Here is a 22,187-nt window from a genome sequence, read left to right on the forward strand (position 1 = left end):
AGAGATGTGGAACAGCAGAGTTGGCCCTACTTTAAGCAGGGCTTGGACTAGATGACCTCCTGAGATCTTTTCCTACCCTAATCTTCTATGATTCTCGCTTACAGCTCCCACTGTCTTCAGCTAGAGTTGTGGGTACTCGCATTTCTAAAAACCCAGCCCAGACCAGAATGAGGATCCAGAACCACAACTGAAGATTGGGGCTAGTAAGCACTGACCAGTGTTACAGGGCTGAGTGAGGGAGACAGGGCTAGAGTAGGAGGACATGTACATAGTCTATGGTGCACTGTGGGAATTCAGAGAAAGTGTGCATAACACGCCTGAACTCTGACTATACCCACTGCTATCAATGTGCTTCTTGTACTAACAGAGTGGATGCCCTAGTAAGTTAAGTCCAAATGGAAGGACTGCATCTCTGTACTCTGCGTATCCCTAGAAGCAGAGGACAGGCACCACTCAGTAACTGCCCTGTTCGGTTCATTCCTGTGGTGGGGTCCCTGGGTTGCAGCCTGGGACTGTGGGACCACTGCGCCCCCTTAACTCTCTGGCCTGGGCTCTCTCTTACAATGCTAGTGACAGGCAGCGAACCCCTCCAGGCACTGCGATCATTCAGCATAGCAGGATGTAGAGTCCCGCGTCCAGCCAGATTGCACGAATGCTCCCAGAACCGCTTCTGAATCTCTCAGAGGATGGCACCAGCCAAATCCTCCAAGTTTCCACCACTGTACTTCAGAAATAAAACGTCTTGCACTGCTTAAGATGAGCAGTGGACAGATATCAATTAGTCCACCCCTTCTGCGCTGATTAGGCTTCAGCTGGTGTGTTGTGTCCAGTGCTGGGCCCCACATTTCAAGAAAGACGTGGAAACATTGAAGAAGGGCCAGAGAAGAGCAACAAGAATGATGAAAGGTCTAGAGAACATGAGCTATGAGGAAGACGGAAAGAATCGGGCTTGTTTAGTTTAGAAGAGAGATATGATAGTGAATTCCAAGTGTCTAAAAGGGTGTCACAAGGAGGAGGAGGGAGAAAAAATGTTCCCCTTGGCCTCTGATGATAGGACACCCTCCTAGGGAAATAGTTTTTCCTAATATCCAACCTAGACCTCCCCCACTGTAACTTGAGACCATTGCTCCTTCTTCTGCCATCCGTCACAATGTAGGGCTGCAGCATCAAAATCGCCCTTTTAATAAACTATATCTATCAATATGATATTATGAATGTAACCTCACAAATTGTAGCCCAACTTTTATGCATGGGATTTGAATTACCGGTAATTTGTTAGTTACCTTTTAAAATTGCCTTTGGAGAATCTGTTGTAACTTTTTAAACCTTTTTTTTTTTTTTTTTAAGTATTTTGTAACAAACCCCATTTTACCAATATTAAACTTAAAAAAACAACAACAAATAATCTTGCAGAACCTTGGAGACTAACAAAAATGTAGAAGATGTCATGAGCTTTTCTGGGCACAACCCACTTTTTCATCTGAAGAAGTGTGTTGTGCCCACAAAAGCTCATGATATCATCTACATTTTTGTTAGTCTCTAAGGTGCTGCAAGACTATTTGTTGTTTTTTTAAGTTTATTCAGTTACAGACTAACACAGCTACCCTTCTGAAACTTTTTAACCATATTGTAACTGAAACCCCATTTTAAAATTTGTACTGCCTTAACTGCTTAAAGTTAGGTGTGTGTCTATGTAAAAGTAAGAGTGTGTGTGTGTGTGTGTGTGTGTGTGTGTGTAGAGATATATATTTAAAAAAAGGAATCAGTCCCCTGAAGCCAGCATGTCTGGAGATCAGCTGCCGGCACCACCTTGATGGATGAAGAACAATGCAAGTGAGCCCAGCAAAAGAACCCTCACAAGAAAGAGATAAACAAAAGCTCCATCAAGTTAAAAAGATTAAAGTCTCATCTGTTGTTAACTGATGACTGATGGTCATCCAGCATCCTGGGGCAGTGGGACAGCAGAAGATCTATAAACTAAAACGTATAAAAAGATGGTTGTAGAACTACAGAATTGGGTCTTGTCTTGTCAACATTGGAGCATCTGTCCAGACCGAAAGAAGCCCAGATCCTCATTTCCCTTCCCCCATCTAACTCACCTTGCCAGTGATTTAAGACGAGGAACAAGTTGGTAACTAAGCAACAACAAGACAATGTGTGTGTGTGTGTATATGAATGCATGAGGGTAGTATATTATATGCATATAATACAATAGTGATATGTTACCAATACATTTGGCATTTTGCCTGACCCCTCTGAAGATGATCCCATGCAATTCTTTAAATATAACACCAGTGTGACTGATCTTAAGCTCTTAAATTCACAGCATCCTGCTTCTTTCCAAAATCAGAACATAAAACTGTACTGAGTCTCTGCCTTATAGGACACTGGATTGGGCTTAGGAGAGCTGGGTTCCATTTCCACATATACCATAGGACAGATCACTTCCTAGCTTGGTGCCTCCATTTCTCCCCATCTGCAAAATATGGATCACAGGCCTGACCTCCTATCGTGAAATGGGCTATATGAGAGCTTCTCTTTGTGACTGACTACCACAGGGGGATTTCCTCCTGTTCCTAGCTGCCTTCCCTGAAGTATAAGAATGTTAATAATTGCCTACAGAGTTACACTTAAGAGGTCTGATTACTCCGTGCCAAGCCTTGGGGAATCATTAGCAACTGTACAGTGGGATGGTTCTGACCTGGTTGCATTGACACAGGTGTAAGTGACTGGAGAATCAGGCCATCTCATTGATATTCACCACTGACCACTATGCAGCTCTCCTCAGAGCCCATACCTTCATGGCCTGCATCCTCCGCATCTATTTCCATGGTCACCTTCTCCTCCCAGGTTGGAGAATGAGTAGACTCAGCAGACACATGAGTCACTCCCTGGGCTTCCCGTTTCTTCTCAACATCCGAGCTGCTTTTGCTGAGAAAGAAGAAGAAAAAAAAAATAACCACTTAACAACAGCAGAGGTGCCTCCGCCCTGACGTGCACAGAGCCTTGCAGTGACCTGAAGACAGAGGAATGAATGTCCTTTCCCTTCTTGCGCAAGCCAGAGACTTAATGACTTATCTTCGTATTGCTCTGTTCACTTCAAAGCATTGCCCAGCATATTACCGATTACAGGCCACACTTACACCTGGCATAACTCTACTAAAGTTAATGGATGAATTTGGCAGGATGTGTATATAAGGTTCTGTGACGGGACAGCCAGTCTCACCTCACTGCCCCGCACTCTCAGGAGCAGCGGGGGAACTGCGGGGGAGCCCGAGGCTGCTCCGACCGCAGCGGACGCGGCCATGGGGGTGGGGCCGCGGCCCGGACCGGCGTGCCTGGATGACGTCCCCCGTGATGTCACCCCGGGACTCCCGGGGAGCCGGATGACGCGGCTGGGGGCGGAGCCTGGAGGGGACGCTGAATGGCGGCCCTTTCAAAAGGGCCAAGAGGGACAGGTGGAGGGGGTGAAGCCGGAGGAGCCGAAAACCCCTGCGGAGGCTCGGAGGAGGCAGCGTGCGGTGAGTCTCTCACCGCGATGGGGGGTGAATTGATTCGGACCGGGGAGAGAAGGCCCAGGGCAGGGCCGTGGACCCCGTGAATGGAGGGTTAAGGGGTCTCAACCCCCTCCATTGGCAAGGGAGAGCTTCCCCTGCCTTAGGACCCTGGGCTGGGACTCGGAGAGAGGGAGGGCCCAAGTCCCCTCCCCGGTCCCCCCATGCGACCCGCCTTGCGACCGATCCTGGCAGCTACGCCAAAAGGCTGGCCAGGGGTCCCTCGATACAAGGGGACCGTATCGCCCCCTCCCGGACTTGGGGGGGGTGCGAGAGACTAATCAGTTACAGGTTCATTTCTTCAATCTGCAAAATGCAGTCACCTCTGAGATGGAGCACAACAACAGCGTAACAGTGCACAGCAACATTACACACGATGTAGGCAAAACAAGCAAAGAACTACTCTAAATGAAAACTGAGGGAGGATTTTAAATAATCTAGAATGCAATCCTAACCCAAGCCCTCCTACTCTTGCAATGAGAGCTCTGGGATATTGAATGACCACAAAAATCCAATGGATATGTGACACAGCATGAGAGACCTAGAACAACTGTTATAAATGTTTACCTGTTACAGTGTACACTAGGGGGCTACGTCTACACTGGCCCCTTTTCCGGAAGGGGCATGTAAATTTCACTAGTCGTCGTAGGGAAATCCGCGGGGGATTTAAATATCCCCCGCGGCATTTAAATAAAAATGTCCGCCGCTTTTTTCCGGCTTTTAAAAAAGCCGGAAAAGAGCATCTAGACTGGCCCCGATCCTCCGGAAAAAGTGCCCTTTTCCGGAGGCTCTTATTCTTACTTCAAAGTAAGAATAAGAGCCTCCGGAAAAGAACACTTTTTCCGGAGGATCGGGGCCAGTCTAGATGCTCTTTTCCGGCTTTTTTAAAAGCCGGAAAAAAGCGGCGGACATTTTTATTTAAATGCCGCGGGGGATATTTAAATCCCCCGCGGATTTCCCTATGACGACTGAAATTTACATGCCCCTTCCGGAAAAGGGGCCAGTGTAGACGTAGCTGGGATGTAATAGTGTAGTCGATTAACTGATAAATTCTTGTTAGGGCTGACAGCTTTATTCTTTTTATATTTGCATTTTAGGTTTGACAATATAGTAATATAGCAATACACACACACACACATTTAATATTGTATTGAATTAAGTCCTTTTAGTTAAGTATATATCTCCTATAGTTCCTTGTTCTAAAGTTTTAGTAAGTAAACAGACAGTGTTCCAGGCCTTTGATGCGAATTATTTTGATTCTGCTTAATATAAAACAGTATTGTTTACCTTTGAAGGATTCTGTGTGAGAGACTGTTTGTATGCATGAGATATAGAGTGAAGGTCATCGTTAGAGCCAGATGGCCAGAGAAGGGGGAGAATGTGGGGTGAAGACAAACTGCAAAAGACAGACTGCAAAGAGCAGAGAAACCGTCAGTGCGTACCCACGGTCAAAGAATGAACCAAATCGGCAGATTGACAAACCTTGAAGCAGAGTGGGCACCCCGAAAAGGACGACTGATTACAGGATGAGCCTTGAAGAGATGTTTGGGAACGATTGACATCAACAAGATAACATGCCGGTCACAGGCTGACAGAGCGGGATCCACTGATTTTAACAGAGAAGAAGGATTATATATAGCAGGGTGCTTTGCTATGGGTTTGGGTTTGTCTGCCACACTGTCTTGAGAGGAGTATCAGATTGATCGACCAACAAGGCCTTGTTCCCCCCGTGCTCAATCTAGCTGACCACTAGATTGACACAGACTCTGGACTGGTAACTATATCATCTGGCAGAACTGTATATGCATGATGTTTTGTGTGCATGTGTGTGTTTGAAAAGCATATGCAACTGTTGTATTCTCAATAAATGCGGCGTACTGCCTTTTCCCCATAAAAGATCTCGTGTGCTTCGTTTAAGCATAACATTTTTATAGATTAATGCTACAGATTACACACATCCCATTCCTTCCCTCCCCCCACCAGTAAATTTAGCAGGCTGGCCAGCAGCCCAGCTCAGTCCTGGCTTACACGGGGTCCAGCCTGGCATCCCATGCTGCTGCCTCTGATACGGAGGCAGCACTGTGGAGTGGCAGGGGACACCTTAGAAATGAGGCCAGAGTGCACTGACTGCCGGCCCCACCTCTGGGAACTACAAAATAGTCGAGTAATCAATAAGAATTCATGAGACTAATCAACTATTCAATTAACCGATATTTAACATCCATTCGTCTGTTCAACGGGCAGTATCTATATCAGCATTGTGGTCCACCTCACTACTGCCCAGGTGTGAGACGTCCCTGAGCAATGTAGTGCAAGCGAGTGCTACAGGCGGAGGCCCCAAAACTACTTCCTGCTGGACTTTTCCAATTCTCCCAGTACTTCCGAGTGAGAGAGGAGTTTCATAAATATACTGGTCACATCTAACGAGACCAAAACAGATCTGAAGTTACAATGAACAAGCAAGTCCTGATTATAAACCACTCCAGGATTTCCCAGAGTTACTCAGGTCCTCAACTCCGCTAATATTATTATTTGGAAAATGAAACAAAAATGTTGATGCTTCATTTAAGCCATTGCTCTGGAAAGAAGGGGTCACGGTGCTGGCTACCCACTGTCGGCAACCCCAGCCCTCCGTCACCACAGCATCTTGAGACCAGGGATCTGTCCCTGGCGGCTGCAGCTGCTTCATCAATGCTGGCCCCTCTGCTGCTGCCAGAGTGGAGCCCCACAGCCAACGGCAGCAGAGGAGCCGGCATTGACCTTCCCTGGTAAAGCAGATTCCCCATTTCATGACCAGTCAGGCTCAGAGAGTGCCAGATCAGGGGGCACAACCCATGTTAGAATAATAAAAACAGAGATTTGTGAATCATTTGTATTTGAGGACTGAGTGGAAAATATGCTGGATAAATTGTTTCACAGTAATTCACAGTAATTTCCCCCCTGATATTTCAATACAGCAAGGTCATTGAGGGTACGTCTACACTACAGCGCTAATTCGAACTAACTTAGGGTACGTCTACACTACAGCGCTAATTCGAAGGGCATCAGATGAGGACTTAGAGCGTGGAGCTGCTGTCTCAGGCTAGCCGAGGGCTGTGCTTAAAGGGACCCGACCCCCACCCCGGACAGACAGTTCTCAGGGTTCCCCGCTTGCAAAGCAGTCCTGGCTTGGAGTGCCCTGAGTGCCCACACGCGGAACATCACAGCACTCGGCCATCAGACCGGCTGCACTTGCCGCAGGCTGCTATCTGGGGAGAGGGGGCAATTGGGGCCTGCAGGAGAGCTTCCACCCCCAGAAACCCGCAGAGCCAGCCCAGTCCTCCCCATCGGGGGCTCGTACCCCATTCCTCCCTCACCTCCTTCCCTAGCCCCCCTCTTCTTGATGTACAAAATAAAGGACAATTGTCTTCCAAAATGGAATCTGTCTTTATTGAACAAAACTGGGGAAGACTGGGAAAAGGAGGTGGGAGAGGGGAAGAGAGAGGGTGGGAGAGGGGAGGGCAACTACAATGATGAGGGGTTTGGAACAGGTCCCATATGAAGAGAGGCTAAAGAGACTGCGACTTTTCAGCTTAGAAAAGAGGAGATGGAGGGGGAATATGACAGAGGTCTATAAAAGCATGAGTGGGGTGGAGAAGGTGCATACAGAAAAGTTGTTCATTAGTTCCCATAATAGAAGGACTAGAGGACACCAAAGAAAAGGAATGGGTAGCAGGTTTCAAACTAATAAAAGAAAGTTCTTCTTCACAAAGCAAAGAGTCAACCTGCGGAACTCCTTGCTGCAGGAGGCTGTGAAGGCTACAACTAGAACAGAGTTTAAAGAGAAGTGAGATCAAGTGATGGAGGTTGGGTCCATGGAGTGGTATTAGCCAGGGGGTAGGAGTGGTGTCCCTGCCCAAAGTTTGTGGAAGGCTGGAAAGAGATGGCACGAGACAAATGGCTTGGTCACTATCTTCGGTCCATCCCCTCCAGGGTCCCTAGGGTTGGCCGCTGTCAGCAGACAGGCTATTGGGCTAGATGGACCTTTGGTCTGACCCAGTACGGCCATTCTAAGCTCAAGGCTCAGGGTCGGGGGTCTCACTGGACCACCTTGATTTTCATGCACACCTGCTCCTGGGTGGCCAGGCTGGCAGCTCTTGTGCCCTAGACGGCCACTTTCCTGTGCCTAGTGCGGAGGTCGTGGACGAGGTCCACGATGTCTGCACTGGACCAGGCGGGTGCCCGCCTCTCGTGGTCCCGGACAAGCTCCTGGGAGCCGCCAGCCTGGTCCTGGGAAGAGGCGGAGGGCTGGGGGGCATCGGGTGGGTGGCTCGAGCCGTGCCAGGTGCAGGGTCTGCTGGCTGGGTGCTGGCAGGCTTGCACCTGGCACGGGCATCGGTGCCAGCCCGTGCCCCTTTAAGGGGTCCGGGGCCGGGAGGGGGGCAATAGAGTTTCCCTGGTGTTGGCCAGAGTGGCCACCAGGGAAAGCTGGGGAGGGCTAGCCTCCCACTAGTTCGAATTAAGGGGCTACACACCCCTTAATTCGAACTAGTAAGTTCGAACTAGGCTTAGTCCTCGTGGAATGAGGTTTACCTAGTTCGAACTAAGTTAGTTCGAACTAGCGGAGCGCTTGTGTAGCGCCTATCAAAGTTAATTCGAACTAACATCCGTTAGTTCAAATTAACTTTGTAGTGTAGACATACCCTGAGTTACCAACAACAAGAATCGATTTGCCATGCCCAAGACTTAAACAGATTTAATAAAACAGCCCTCTTAGACCACAACTTGCCAAAGGTATAAATTCTTATGAAAATCAGTTGAGGTGCACTGGGCTTTATCTTCTTCCAGGCTTCTACAGTGTGCTGATATCAGGGTTTAACAAAAAATGCACAGCAATAATTGATTACAGTAATTTAACCTTTTCTCCCCAATAAAGGAAGTCGAACAAGAAGTTTGGCTTGGGACAGAGTAAAATTGATTCTAATGACCTTTTGCTTTTCTCTGGTGGCATCTATCAGCAGCAAGTGTTACAAGACTACCGCGGTTCCTAAGTAGCGTTCCCATTGCACAGATCAAGAAACGGAGACACACCAAGGGAAATAACTTGCACTAGCTCTTCTGTTCCCATTCTTAGTTAAATATCTTAATCACTACGTCCCATTTCCTTCTTCTAAAATGTAGAGACATCTAGACTTCCAGGTCTGGTAGGCAGTCTTCTCCCAGTGAGGGCCAACAACAAGGTTTAGCTTGACATCACGTGCCTGTTTCAGTTTAAGATTAGAAATGGTCCCATTCCTGCTCCCCTTGCCTGCAACACTTCCAGTCACTTCCACATTCTCTGTCCCTCATCCATACTAGCAAAAATACCAGTATCACACACAAGTGATGCAAGGATTAAGGGTCAATGAAAGGGTAATGCCTAATAAGCATGTTCCTGCCCACCCCATGCACCATATCTGGATAGCACAGCAATAGCACCCATGGGCTCCGGAAATGGATCCTTCGTGCTAGGGGCTGTGCAAATGAGATCCCTGCACCAGGACACTTTAAGTTTGGCTGGCAGGAGATATTCAGCACAAAGGCTGTAAAGCAGCAGTCCCTTTAAAGCTTGCTCCTCAATTCAAGACAGCCACAGGAGCTGTGCTGAGCTTTCACTGAGGCTTTATGTAATGCCAGATACACAGCAGTAATCCCCACTACCTTGCAAGGTGGTTTGGAACGGCAAGTGGAGCCTGCTTTCTGACAACAATCCCATAAGCCTTCTTAATGAATCAGAGGGGCAAGCAAGTTTCAATGCCCCCTTTCTTCCCTTTGTTCCCCTGCCTCCCATCCCCCTCATTAGAGCTGGTTTGATAATCCCCTCCATGGCTGCCTGGACAAGGTTCCTCAAGGGCTCAGCACCAAATGGGGCAGTTCCTTAGAGTCACATGTGCAGAAATCACCTCTCTGCCCCCAGAAGCCTCCTCTCTATGTGGATTAGAGTCACATGGCCTCCCCCCCTAGACAGAGCAGGAGGCAAAGCCATTCCTGCTAATCCAAATGGGAACCAGGAGCTGCCTTCATGTCTAGACTAGAGACATCCGGGATCTTGCAGACGATTTCCTGAAACTTGGTCAGCTCTGATCCCGTGCCGATGATGCAAGTTAAAAAAAACTTCACCTCAGGGAGCAAAGCCAGATGCCTGTAGGGTTTAATCAGTGTGATGCTGAAAGTATTGCATATGAAAAACATGCACTGTGCAGCAATGCCACTCAAAGTTCAGGGTGTCATAAGTGAAACAAGTCTCATTGTTCTCAACCTACTTTGTCTCTACATAAAGAACAATAACTGGCCCATTTGGGTGGGCTAAGTTCAAATGAAATCCAGACATGACTCATGCCACAAGGGTGGAGATCATAACCAATAACTGCCAGAGCTTACACAAGTAGATATAGAAGCTAATCAGATTGGTCCTCTGACGAGGTAACTGGCTCGTGGATGTGGGAAAGTCAGTGGATGTGATATACCTTGACTTCACCAAAGCTTTTGATACGGTCTCCCACAATATTCTTGCCAGCAAGTTAAGGAAATATGGATTGGATAAAAGGACAGTAAGATGGATTGAAAGCTGGCTAGACTGTCGGGATTCAACGGCTCAATGTCAGGTTGGCGGTCGGTTTCTAGCAGAGTGCCCCAAGGATCAGTTCTGGGGCCAGTTTTGTTCAACATCTTTATTAATGACCTGGATGAGAGGATGGAGATGACACTAAGCTGGGGGGAGAGGCAGATATGCTGGAGGGCAGGGATAGGGTCCAGAGTGACCTAGGCAGATTAGAGACTTGGGCCAAAAGAAATCTGATGAGGTTCAACAAGGACAAGTGCAGAGTCCTGCACTTGGGACGGAAGAATCCCAAGCATTGTTCCAGGCGGGGGACCTAATGGCTAAGTAGTAGTTCTGTAGAAAAGGACCTGGGGATTGCAGTGGATGAGAAGCTGGATATGAGGTAACAGTGTGCCCTTGTAGCCAAGAAGGCTAATGGCATACTAGGGTGCATTAGGAGGAGCATTGCCAGCAGATCTAGAGAAATGGTTATTCCCCTTTATTCGGCTTTGGTGAGGCCACATCTGGAGTATTGTGTCCAGTTCTGGGCCCCCACTATAGGAAGGATGTGGACGCAATGGAGAGGGTCCAGCAGAGGGCAACCAAAATTATTAGGGGGCTTGAGCACATGACCTATGAGGAGAGACTGAGGGATCTGGGTTTGTTTAATCTGCAGAAGAGAAGAGTGAGGGGGGATTTGAGAGCAGCCTTCAACTTCCTGAAGGGAGGTTCCAAAGAGGATGGAGAGAGGCTGTTCACAGTGGTGGCGGATGGCAGAACAAGGAGCAATGGTCTCAAGTTGCAGTGGGTGAGGTCTAGGTTGGATATTAGGAAAAACTATTTCCCTAGGAGGGTGGTGAAGCACTGGGATGGGTTCCTTAGGGAGGTGATGGAATCTCCATCCCTAGAGGTTTTTAAGTCTCAGTTTGATAAAGCCCTGGCTGGATTGATTTAGCTGGGATTGGTCCTGCCTTGGGCAGGAGGCTGGAATTGATGACTTCCTGAGGTCTCTTCCAGCTTTGTGATTCTATGGCACTACCGGACCTCAGTTCAGCAGTGCACTCAACTATATGCAGAAGTCCTCTTGACTTGGGTGGGAACTAAGCATAGGCTTAAAGTCGTCATCATTGACGTTTGATCGTTCAAGACAAACCCCAAAGGAATATATCTTATTTGCAGATCTAGCCTGACCCACCAATCTCCAGCTAGATCATTATGACCGTCTGGCTAGATGTCCAGTTGAAGTCCATCAGTGGAGACCTTATAATGCTGCTGAAGCTTTTGGTGTCCATGTGATCACCAACTGTGTAATATAAACATGCTTTGTAACGCACTGAGCTGTCATCCTCAGACTGTCCTTAGTGAGAAAGCTGCCAAAACCTAACCAGGGCTGGGTTTGCCTACAAATATCTCTGGGGCTGATCTTGCCCTGCCACTTAATACAGAGGAATAGAGAAAGAGGAACATGCTAAGTTCAGCCAAGGCCCAATGAGGATAAAGCAGGGGGAACGTTTAATCCATGTCTGCCTACACTGAGAGAAAAGAAGACTACGAGGCTGGCCTGGGATTCAGGAAACCCAGGTTTATGTCCTTTGCTGTGCCAGATTTTCCATATGATCCTGGGAAAGTCACAACATCTCCCTGCACCTCAATTCCTGTGTGTAAAATGGGGATAACAAGCTCAGACTCACCACAGTGCCACCCGCTGGCCAGTACAGGAATTAGCTCTTCAAACTCCAGAGGGGCCTCTTTTGCCCCGTCATTATTTGTTCTTTTGACGATACCACTTCAGGCCCCACATCCCTCCCGGACTCTGATGCCCCCTCCCTCCAGCGGTGCCCACATCTGGGGTCCTCCCCTCCCAAGGAACCCTATTAACACTAGTTTCACCTTGCCTCAGTGACCAACTGCCATAGTCTACCTATTGTTGCTTACAACTTTGTCATCAATTTTTTTTAATGAAACTTGGGTTTTTGACTAAATGATTTTTGTTGTGGAAAGTATCTACATTCCTTAATAATTTTAGATTTTTTTTATTGGAAAGTTCAGTTTTATTCACTGAAAACCAAAACCAAGCAGATTGCTGCTGAAAATATTCCAGGGTTTATTTATTTTTGTTTTTACAAAATTTGAAATTTGTGTCTGAAAATTGTGATTTTTTTTTTGTTTAGTTTTATTAAAACTTGATGGGAGAAAAACACAACAACATATTCCAATGTGCCATATTTCTATGATGGAGATTAAATAAGAATTTAAATCCCAATCTAATAAGTGATAGGATAATTCTTAGGCTACACTAGCCAATTAGCCCGTCATAAAACGGGATTTTCAGGTCTTCTCTCCTGAGCTCTCTCGCTCTGTCTCTCTCTCTTCCTACTGTCTTCTCCCCCCCTCTCTCTCAGCTCTCCTCCGCCTCCTGCCTCTCTCTCCGTCTCTTTCTTTCTCTTCTCCCCCTCCTGCCTCTCACTCTCCCTTTCTCTTCTTCTCCTCCTCCTGCCTCTCTCTCCCCTCCGTCTCTCCCCACCTCGCTTCCCCTTCCCCCCTGCCGTGGTGCTTGGCTGAGTGCTGCCTGCTCAGCCAGGCTGCCGCGAGGGAGGGGGGCGGGGAGGTGATGTACACGGCTGGGGCCGGGGACGTGTACGTCACTGCCCTCCCTTCCCCTTCCACCCCGGGGGAGCCCAAACAGCCCCTTGTGCTGCTGACTCCCCCGGAGGCCCGGCTGAGGGGCGCAGCACTCAGCTGAGTGCCACAGCGGGAGGGGAAGGGGGCGGTGTTGTACTCGGCCAGGAGGCGGGGCTGTCTACGTCACCACCCCTCCTGCGGTGGCCCAGCTGAGGGGCTCACCACTCAGCACCACAGCGGGAGGAGGAAGAGGGGCGGTGACTTACACGGCCCCGCCCCCTGGCCGTGTACATCACCGCCCCACCCCCCTTCCTGTCCCACCAGGCCCACCTGAGCGGTGCTCAGGTAGGCCCCGGTGGGGGAGCAAGCGGTGGCAAGCAGCTGGTGGCTGCACCCCTCCCCCCCCCCCGCCAGGTCTGTTTCCCGCCCCTCTCCTCCCGTCCAGCCCCACAGCTCCCAATCCCCCCCCAGCTCTGCTTCCCATCCCCTCCTCCTGCTGGCCAGCCCCACTGCCCCCCGACCCACCTCCCTGCCTGCGCTGCTTCCCTCCCCCCTTCCTCTGGGCCCCCCATCCTCCCATACAGCCCCCGATCCCCCCCCAGCTCTGCTTCCCACCCCCCTTCCAGCCGGCCCTGCCCCCTTCCCCTCCCTGCCTGGCGCCTCACCCCGCCCCCCTTCCCCTCCATGGTGTGCTGCGCTGTGCCCAGCTGAGCAGCACTCCCACCGGCAAGCGGCGGCACGCAGCCCTTTGGGGTCCACGCTCCCCACCCCAAACGGCCGTTTGCCGCCCCGGCCCTCTGAGTGGCGCTCCCGCCGGAAGGAGGGAAAGGGGGGCGGGGTGCTGACATACACAGCCAGGAGGCGTAGCCGTGTACGTCAGCATCAGCGTCACAGACGCACAGACACTGGGCTACTATATATATGACGACCCGAAAGGTTCTTAAAGATCTGAGGTGTCCTCAAAGATGGATCCAAGCCACGAAGTTCTGATCTAGCATTAAGCTCCCAACTTCACCAGTCCGTTCAGATTCTGAATTCTAGCCCCACTCAGCTCCTCAAGAGCAGCTGCTGAACAAGTCAGTTGTTAGAAAGGAGAGATGCTTGGCACAGCCAAAGGAGGGACCTTGCAAGCATGCTAGGCACGCCAATGAAGAAACCTGCTCTACATGTGGAGACCAAACAAAGCTTTCCAATCTGTAATGGGGCTCTTGCACATTTCAAAGGAGGAATGTGGAAGTGCCTATCGACTAGTCAATGGAAATTCCATCGACTAGTCAATTCACTGCATTTTAACATCTTTACAGGGCCCTGCTTCACCTTTCATCATATTCCCACTGGTGCTCCAAGGGATGGCTGGAGCAGGACTGGGCCAGAGTTCAACAGGTTACAGTATTCTCAATGTGCTGTCACACTTGGTTTTCACAGGGCCCACTGTCTGCCTTGCTCTGCTTCTTCCCAACTGCTCCTGACCCTGCTCCCAGAATGCTCCTGCACCTCATCTCCATAGCTAGGAAATATGCCGGCCAGACAGCTGCTCTGTAAGTCATCCTCCACCTGCCAGATTCCCCAAAGGCTATGCTCCCCCAACTGTCCATGACTCCAAATACTCCCCACTATATCTCTGACCCTAAGGTCTGGGCTCTGCATTGTTAAACAAAGCATTCCACTCCCCGGGAGCAAACTGTGTTGGCTACGCAGACCCCCAAGATACTGGCAGCATTTGGAGTGAGGGATCCAACTCAGGGCGCACACTACATCCCCTGCCTCTCCCTGCAGCCAGTCCAATGGGGCTGGCCCACTACACTGCAGGGAAGCTGTTATGACCTAGGAGACTACAGCCGTGGCTTGGCTTATAGGCGCAACCACAGAGCACTCCAAGAGTTAATTTGTGACTGGTCCTGCTGTCTTCAGACAAGGAAAGCTATTGCCTCTCTCACAGCAAACAACCCAGGAGGATGGCTTGCCCAATTAATAATGGGGGGCGGGGAAGGAATGGGAGGGGTAAGTTTGTTTTCCATCCGTAATGGAATTAAGCCCAGGGACATCACATATGATTGAAACTGTGTGCATTGGGGCAGTAGTCAGGGCTGGCGAATCCCAGGTGCTTTGTCTCCCTAGGTCAATCACAGAGTTAGCAGGGTCATCTAGTCTGACCCCCACTGCATCCTAGCTTTTATCCATTGCACTTGATGGCCCTTTTTCGTAATGGCTCAGATCGACTTTAGAGAGAAGATTTGAGTTCCGTTTTATCCATGTTGCTTTGCACATTCCTAAACAAAAAGCCCAAACAAATCCCCTTCTAGAAGGGTCAAACTCTCCAGGGCTCAGGGCACCTGACCCGTCTCAAAAGCAGCTACTTGCAATGGGATTGTTGTTCATAGAGCCCACCCTGGGTCACGGAGCTCAGACCCAAATCTTCCCAAGTTCAGGTTGTTTGGATCTAGGGGTTTGATTAGAGGCAAACCAGCAAATGTGGCTGTTGCGAATGTATCTGAATCAGAGTTACAGAGTCATCTCAGCTCTGGACTGTTCAGCCTCTCTCTGGCTAATAGCAGCAAGTTCCTGATACTCCAAGTGGGTGTAAATAGGGGCCATCATAGACTTGATTCATTGCCCCATCCCTAGGTTATTGAAAGCATCTGAAAATATCAGAACACAGACACGGTGGGTTGGAAGCCAGGACCTCAAGAGGACACCTAGCCAATCTCTCCATGCCGAGCATGCTCAGAGCTAGCAGAGCACCAGTGCATGACAACACAAGGCTGCTGTTGAGCGCCATGCTGATGTCCTGTTACAATGTGGTATATGCCTTGTGCTGTCAGCACTGTGAGCTGCTCACTTGGTTTACAGCTTTGGCTTTGCCACATGCTCCCTGGAATGGAGCCAGCACTGTTCCTACAACAAGACTGGATACTGAGCACAGAGATGAGAGCTATGCAAGGGCATTCTCCACCAGGGAGTTCAGGTGGAAAACCAGCAGGCCCAGTTTCCATTCCCCAATTTCCTAACAATACCGCCCACGGTTCAGCCTGGCCTCTCAATTCTGGCAGGTCTGGTGTTTCTGTCAATAGGTGGATGGACACTTCTCCCTTTGGCCAACTTGTCAGAATGAGTGTTTAGGCAGGAAAGCAGTCAATTCCCAGACAGATAAATTCACCCTAAATTCTGCATTTGTGCCCAGACTGCACAAATTCACATCACTTTTGCTGTGAGATGCTAAAAGAAAATCTGTGAATGCTCACAGCATCACATGCAAGCAAAATAGCGCTGGCTTGGAAACATCTGCTTACAGCTTGAAAGCCTGATTAACCAGTTTCATTCCTGCAATGAGCAGCCTCTTGGAAAGGCTTTCCCAGCCAATAGCTAGCATGTCAGGGAGCGAGCAGGCAGCACGGGGACTGCATTGCCTTTCCTGGTGAGGAGCCCAGTGGAGTGTGATTTGCTTCTTGGGATGGACAAGAGCTGGTCCTTAAAACAGTCCTAAGCAGTTCCCAGCTGCAACTCTATGCTTCATCTTCCTTAAGGTGTCTTTCATTCTCTCTCTTCCGTCCCCCGCTTACAAAGACCCCTGCTCCCCACCCCTCACAGCTATCAGTCCATGAAAATTTAATGCCCATTCCTTCCAAGCTATTTGATATCTCCCCCAGTCTCACTCTTGGCTGGAGAGATTGCTTTCATGTACTCCCCTGCTCACACAGGCTCACTCTCCCAAATGTGCTAATGGGATGCTCGCTTTGGAAGTGAAGGAGGTTGCAGCCACTCCCCCCTCTCTTCCTTTCTACTCCTGTCCTTTTGCTCTTTCTTCCTTAAGTGCAGCTGCTGGCATTTCATCCCGTAATTGGCCACGTGTCAGCCCAGACAACGTGCAGCTCTCTAGGATAATGGATGCCATCTCAGCCTGTGGCCCCCTTTAATCCTGGCCTCTCCTCTCTCTGTCCCCAAAGAGAGTGCATCAATAATGGATGAAAGGACATTCACCTCTGCCTGCTGTCATGGAGGGAGGGAAAGCCTGGCGGCTCCAGAGCCGAATGGCCAAAGCAAAGAGATCCCTCCTGCACACAGTTAAGCAGAAGCCACGTGTGCATGCCAGGGGCTTTCCTGAATACAGAACATCTCAGCTGAGCTGCCTACAGAGTCAGGCAAGGGGTCTGGGAGCTTTAGGGCCTCAGCTCCACGGCTTCAGAGGCACCATTTCCACCCAAACAAAGGCGCAGCTGGGCTGTAGAGATACGGATGGTGTTAGAAACTCCACCTAAGACTTCCTAGCTACACAGTCCTGTTTTTTGTTTCAGCTACACCAGACTAAAGTATTTCCATACTTTCTATCTTTCCTATGCAGTGGAATAGTTTGCTTTTGGGCCCTTAATAATGTCCCTTTGAAAAACTGCCAACTCTCTTCAGTTGTTTTTTCCCTTAGTCTTGCTTCCCATGGCACCTTAACTACCAGCTCTCTGAGATTACCAAAATCTGTCTTCCTGAAATCCATTGTCTCTATTTTGCTGTTCTCCCTTCTATTCCTTAGAATCATGAACTCTATGATTTCATGATCACTTCCACCCAAGCTGCCTTCCACTTTCAAATTCTGAACCAGTTCCTCCCTATTAGTTAAAATCAGATGTAGAACTGCTTCTCCCCTAGTAGATTTTTCAACCTTCTGAAATAAAAAGTTGTCTTCAATGCAGTCCAAGAAGTTATTGGAGAGTCTGTGCCCTGCTGTGTTAAGTTTCCCAACAGATGTCTGGATAGCTGAAGTCCCCCATCACCACCAAATCCTGCACTTTGGATGATTTTGCTAGTTGTGGAAAAAAAGCCTCATCCACCTCGATAGGTGGCCTGTAGTAGACTCCTAGCATGACATCACCCTTGTTTTTTACCCCTTTTAGCCTAACCCAGAGACTCTCAACACATCTGTGTCCTACGTCCATCTCCACATCATTCCAAGGCTACGTCTACACTGCCAGTTTTAACAGCAGTGAGTATGCGAATGAGGAGTAGATTAGCATATCATCATGCCTCATTTGCATAATTTATGCAAGCCGTTTTTGCAGGGGGGGAAGTAGCATGGACGTGGGTTTTTTGCGCAAAACCCCTGTTTTCCGCAAGATCCTTATGCCTCTCCCACCGGGCCAGACATGGGGGTGGGGGGAGAAGGAGGAGCAGGGTCAGCTCTTTTGCACGCTGCCAACTCCCCCTTCCCCGCCAACTCCCTAACTGTTACCCTGTGCCCCATACAGACAGCGCCCTGCTCCTCCCCACCCCTCCCCGCCACCTCCCTAACTGCCAGCCTGTGCCCCACACAGACAGCATCCCGCCCCTCCTCACCCCTCCCCGCCACCTCCCTAACTGCCAGCCTGTGCCCCACACAGACAGCATCCCACCCCTCCTCACCCCTCCCCGCCACCTCCCTAACTGCCAGCCTGTGCCCCACACAGACAGCGCCCCGCTCCTCCCCACCCCTCCCCGCCACCTCCCTAACTGCCAGCCTGTGCCCCACACAGACAGCGCCCCACTCCTCCCCACCCCTCCCCGCCACCTCCCTAACTGCCAGCCTGTGCCCCACACAGACAGCGTCCTGCCCCTCCTCACCCCTCCCCGCCACCTCCCTAACTGCCAGCCTGTGCCCCACACAGACAGCGCCCCGCTCCTCCCCACCCCTCCCCGCCACCTCCCTAACTGCCAGCCTGTGCCCCACACAGACAGCGCCCCGCTCCTCCCCACCCCTCCCCGCCACCTCCCTAACTGCCAGCCTGTGCCCCACACAGACAGCGCCCCGCTCCTCCCCACCCCTCCCCGCCACCTCCCTAACTGCCAGCCTGTGCCCCACACAGACAGCGCCCCGCTCCTCCCCACCCCTCCCCGCCACCTCCCTAACTGCCAGCCTGTGCCCCACACAGACAGCGTCCTGCCCCTCCTCACCCCTTCCCGCCACCTCCCTAACTGCCAGCCTGTGCCCCACACAGACAGCGCCCCGCTCCTCCCCACCCCTCCCCGCCACCTCCCTAACTGCCAGCCTGTGCCCCACACAGACAGCGTCCTGCCCCTCCTCACCCCTTCCCGCCACCTCCCTAACTGCCAGCCTGTGCCCCACACAGACAGCACCCCGCCCCTCCTCACCCTTCCCCGCCACCTCCCTAACTGCCAGCCTGGGCCCCCACACAGACAATCTGATTTTCTTCCACCACATCTGTCCAGGTACCACCTATCGAATATAGAAAAGAGAATGTTTGTAAGTTTGTGCACTAATAACTTGGACACTATGGGTACGTCTAAACTACATGGCTCCGTCGACGGAGCCATGTAGATTTGTTGTTTTGGCAAAGGCAAATGAAGCCGCGATTTAAATGATCGCGGCTTCATTTAAATTTACATGGCTGCCGCGCTGAGCCGACAAACAGCTGATCAGCTGTGTGTCTGCTCAGTGCACTGGTCTGGACGCTCCCCTGACGACATCAAAGCCCTTTGTCGGCAGCCCCGGTAAACCTCATCCCACGAGGAATAATGGGGCTGCCGACAAAGGGCTTTGATGTCGGCAGGGGAGCGTCCAGACTAGCGCGCTGAGCGGACAAACAGCTGATCAGCTGTTTGTCGGCTCAGCGCGGCAGCCATGTAAATGTAAATGAAGCCGCGATCATTTAAATCGCGGCTTCATTTGCCTTTGCCTATAACCCTAATCTACATGGCTCCGTCGTCGGAGCCATGTAGTCTAGACACAGCCTATAAGAGCTACCGCAACCAAACTGCATGGGATAACCTTTCATCCAGGAGAAGGTTTTAAGGTATTTTGGACCCAATCGGGGTCCCACCCTGCCCCCTGTGGAACCTGCTGCCCCAGGCACAAGCTGGGGCACCCCTCCCACGTGTAGCCTCCCAGGATTCGCCCCCTCACACCCGCGAGGTTACCAAACCGATCCTCTCCCCCCACCCCGCCGGCACACAGTGCCCCCACCTCCATGCGCACAATGGCTCGGGCACCCGCCCCTGCCCCCTGCAGCCCCGGGCGCGAGCTGGGGCGCCCCTCCCACGTGTAACCTCCCCTCCACCCGGGGTCACTCCACTTGCCACACCCCGCCCCCTGAAACCGAAACCAAAGCCGGCCAGCCTTTCTGCTCAGCTCGCTGGGCTTGTCCGAGCAGAAGGAACCCGTGTGCCTGCTTCAGCGCAGGGCGGAGGGGCCGGGTTAAACCCTCCATGTGTTACACTGCTAGCCAGCCGGCTGCTGTTCGTACTGTGAGTGGGGCTCTTCTGTGTCTGGTTCCAGCCATTGGGGTGAGATGTGAGCTCTGAGCTTTTGCTTGGCAAGGCAGGGCAGGTAGGTCCCTGAGCCAACCTTGCAAAGAGAAGTCCCCTTGCTACTGGCTGCATGACTGTGTACTGTTCTCCTGGGGGCTGGCTGCTCAGTCCTGGGGGGAGGAGGGTCCTGCTGCTCTCAGAGGGGCAGGTGTGGGCCAGGAGCCATCAGCCCCCAGGGTCTGTGGCTCTGGGGGTCCCCTGGCTCAGGGTCCCCTCCTTTCCTAAATTTTCTAAATTTTGTTCCTCCGGTTTCCCGAGCAACGCCGGGTAAGTCCAGCTAGTTTTTAATATATAAGGCAACACCTCCTCCCTTTTCCCCTGCCTATCCATCCTGAGTAAGCTGTACCATTCTCTACCAATATTCCAATCGTGTGTATATCCCACCAAGTCTCTGTGATACCAACGATATCATAGTTGTATTTATTAGCACTTCCAGTTCTTCTTGCTTTTTACCCATACTTCTTACATTTGTATATAGGCATCTAAGATACTGATTTGATCTTGCCTCCCAGTTTTGCCTTGTCCCTCCTTTTTCTCTGCTATTATAGCCCACCCTCGCTCCCATTTCTAACCCATCTCCCAGGTGTCCATGTTCTTCACTTACCTGTGGGCATGCCAATTCTCTTCCAGAATTTGATCTGGGGAAGTGGGTCTGGCCCACAAAACCTCATCACCTAATAAACCATCTTGTTAGTCCTTAAAGTGCTGCATGGTCCTGTCTTTTGTTTCAGCTACACCAGACTAACACGGCTATATCTCTATTATTATTTACAAGTATGACACCTGTGATCAAGGTCTGAACAAAGACCTGATCTGGATGGGCTGCTACATTTCACACCCTAATGACATAAGCTAAGCACCAGGTACTTACAGCCCACTCGATTAGCCTCATTTAGCACGGACACTCTAATTGACAATATTTTTTCCTATTATTTTTTCTTCTCTTTCCCTCCCCATCCTCTCTCTTTCTCTGCTATTTATTTGTATCCTGTACCCCTTCCCCACGCATGTGAAGTGGGCTGTGCCCACAAAAGCTCATGATCCCATCTACATGTTTTGTTAGACTCTAAGGTGCTGCAGAACCATTCATTGCTTACGTTTTTCCGTTACAGACTAACACAGCTACCCCTCTGAGACTTGTCACTTACAGTTAGCATGGACAAAGGCCAGGCAAATGCTCTTTCAGGCAGTTCAACTGGAGCAGGCCTGGAACAGCAGGGAGAGGGATGCACAGCACATGCCAATCTGAATCAGCAGCCCTGCAGGGCAGAGACACGCTGACTTCCCATGCTATTTGACTGGGCCTGACCTACTATATTCTTCTTACTATAGTGACCTAGTTTTGTGCTTTCCTTTATGGCCATCTCTAACCAGAGTGTCTAGCTCTGGAGATCAGCTGTGCACGTCACTGCTCAGCAGTAGTACTCATTTAAGATCAAAGTCATCCTCAAAATCTCAGGCTACATCTAGACTACAGGCTTCTTGCGCAAGAAAGCGCCCACACTGCACAAGTGCATCCAAAAAGCCATGTGCTTTTTGAAAAGAGAGCATCCAGACTGCCTGGACACTCTCTCTCATGTAAACAGTGATTGCTATGGACAGAATGGCCACCAGGGTACCTGTGCTTTTTCCTCTTCCCTCTTTTTCTGAAAAAACTCCCTCTTTCCTGTCCACACGTGCCTTTTTGCACTCTTTCGCAAAAAGGCTCCTTCCTCGTAGAATGAGGATTACCAATGTTGGAAAACCCCCTCTGTTCTTTCAATTTACTGTCGAAAGAATGCACTTGCACTGTGGACGCAACTCAAGTTGTGTCGGAAAAACCGTCGTCTTTCCGACAAAACTCTGTAGTCTAGACATAGCCTCAGCGTAGCACGGAGATGGGCCATCAATGCAAAAGTTACCTGCACTAGTCACTGTGTCCTGTAACTTAACCCTGGTGTGATGCCACAGGTCTGAGCCTTTGTTTCTGAGAGCATCCCATTCACCAAAGAAATGCCTGGGATCCAGCTCCCACGAGCAACCTGTTCTCTCCTTTGGTGTCCCTCTGGGGGGCCATGCCCTGCTCAGAGTGCCCATTGGGGAACTGGCTCTGAGCTTAGCCCATTGCAATGCTCCAAGGGAAAACTCAAGCTGAAACACTTATTTTCAAGGACATGAGGGGA

General features: G+C 50.4%; 1 protein-coding gene across 4 annotated transcripts in view; it reads right to left on the reverse strand.

The window, feature by feature from the left end:
• The window catches only part of CCDC33 (coiled-coil domain containing 33), a 238,109-nt gene that overhangs the window by 190,075 nt on the left and 25,847 nt on the right, over window positions 1–22,187 (reverse strand). For all 4 annotated transcript variants that reach the window (XM_025183622.3, XM_025183623.3, XM_025183621.3 and 1 more), the window contains exon 3: window positions 2,798–2,931. In XM_025183622.3, the coding sequence (XP_025039407.2) occupies window positions 2,798–2,931 (134 nt within the window). The remainder of the gene's footprint in view (window positions 1–2,797; window positions 2,932–22,187) is intronic.

This window comes from Pelodiscus sinensis, chromosome 14, assembly GCF_052426305.1.
Source record: "Pelodiscus sinensis isolate ZL-2025 chromosome 14, ASM5242630v1, whole genome shotgun sequence".
Lineage (NCBI taxonomy): Eukaryota > Metazoa > Chordata > Testudines > Trionychidae > Pelodiscus > Pelodiscus sinensis.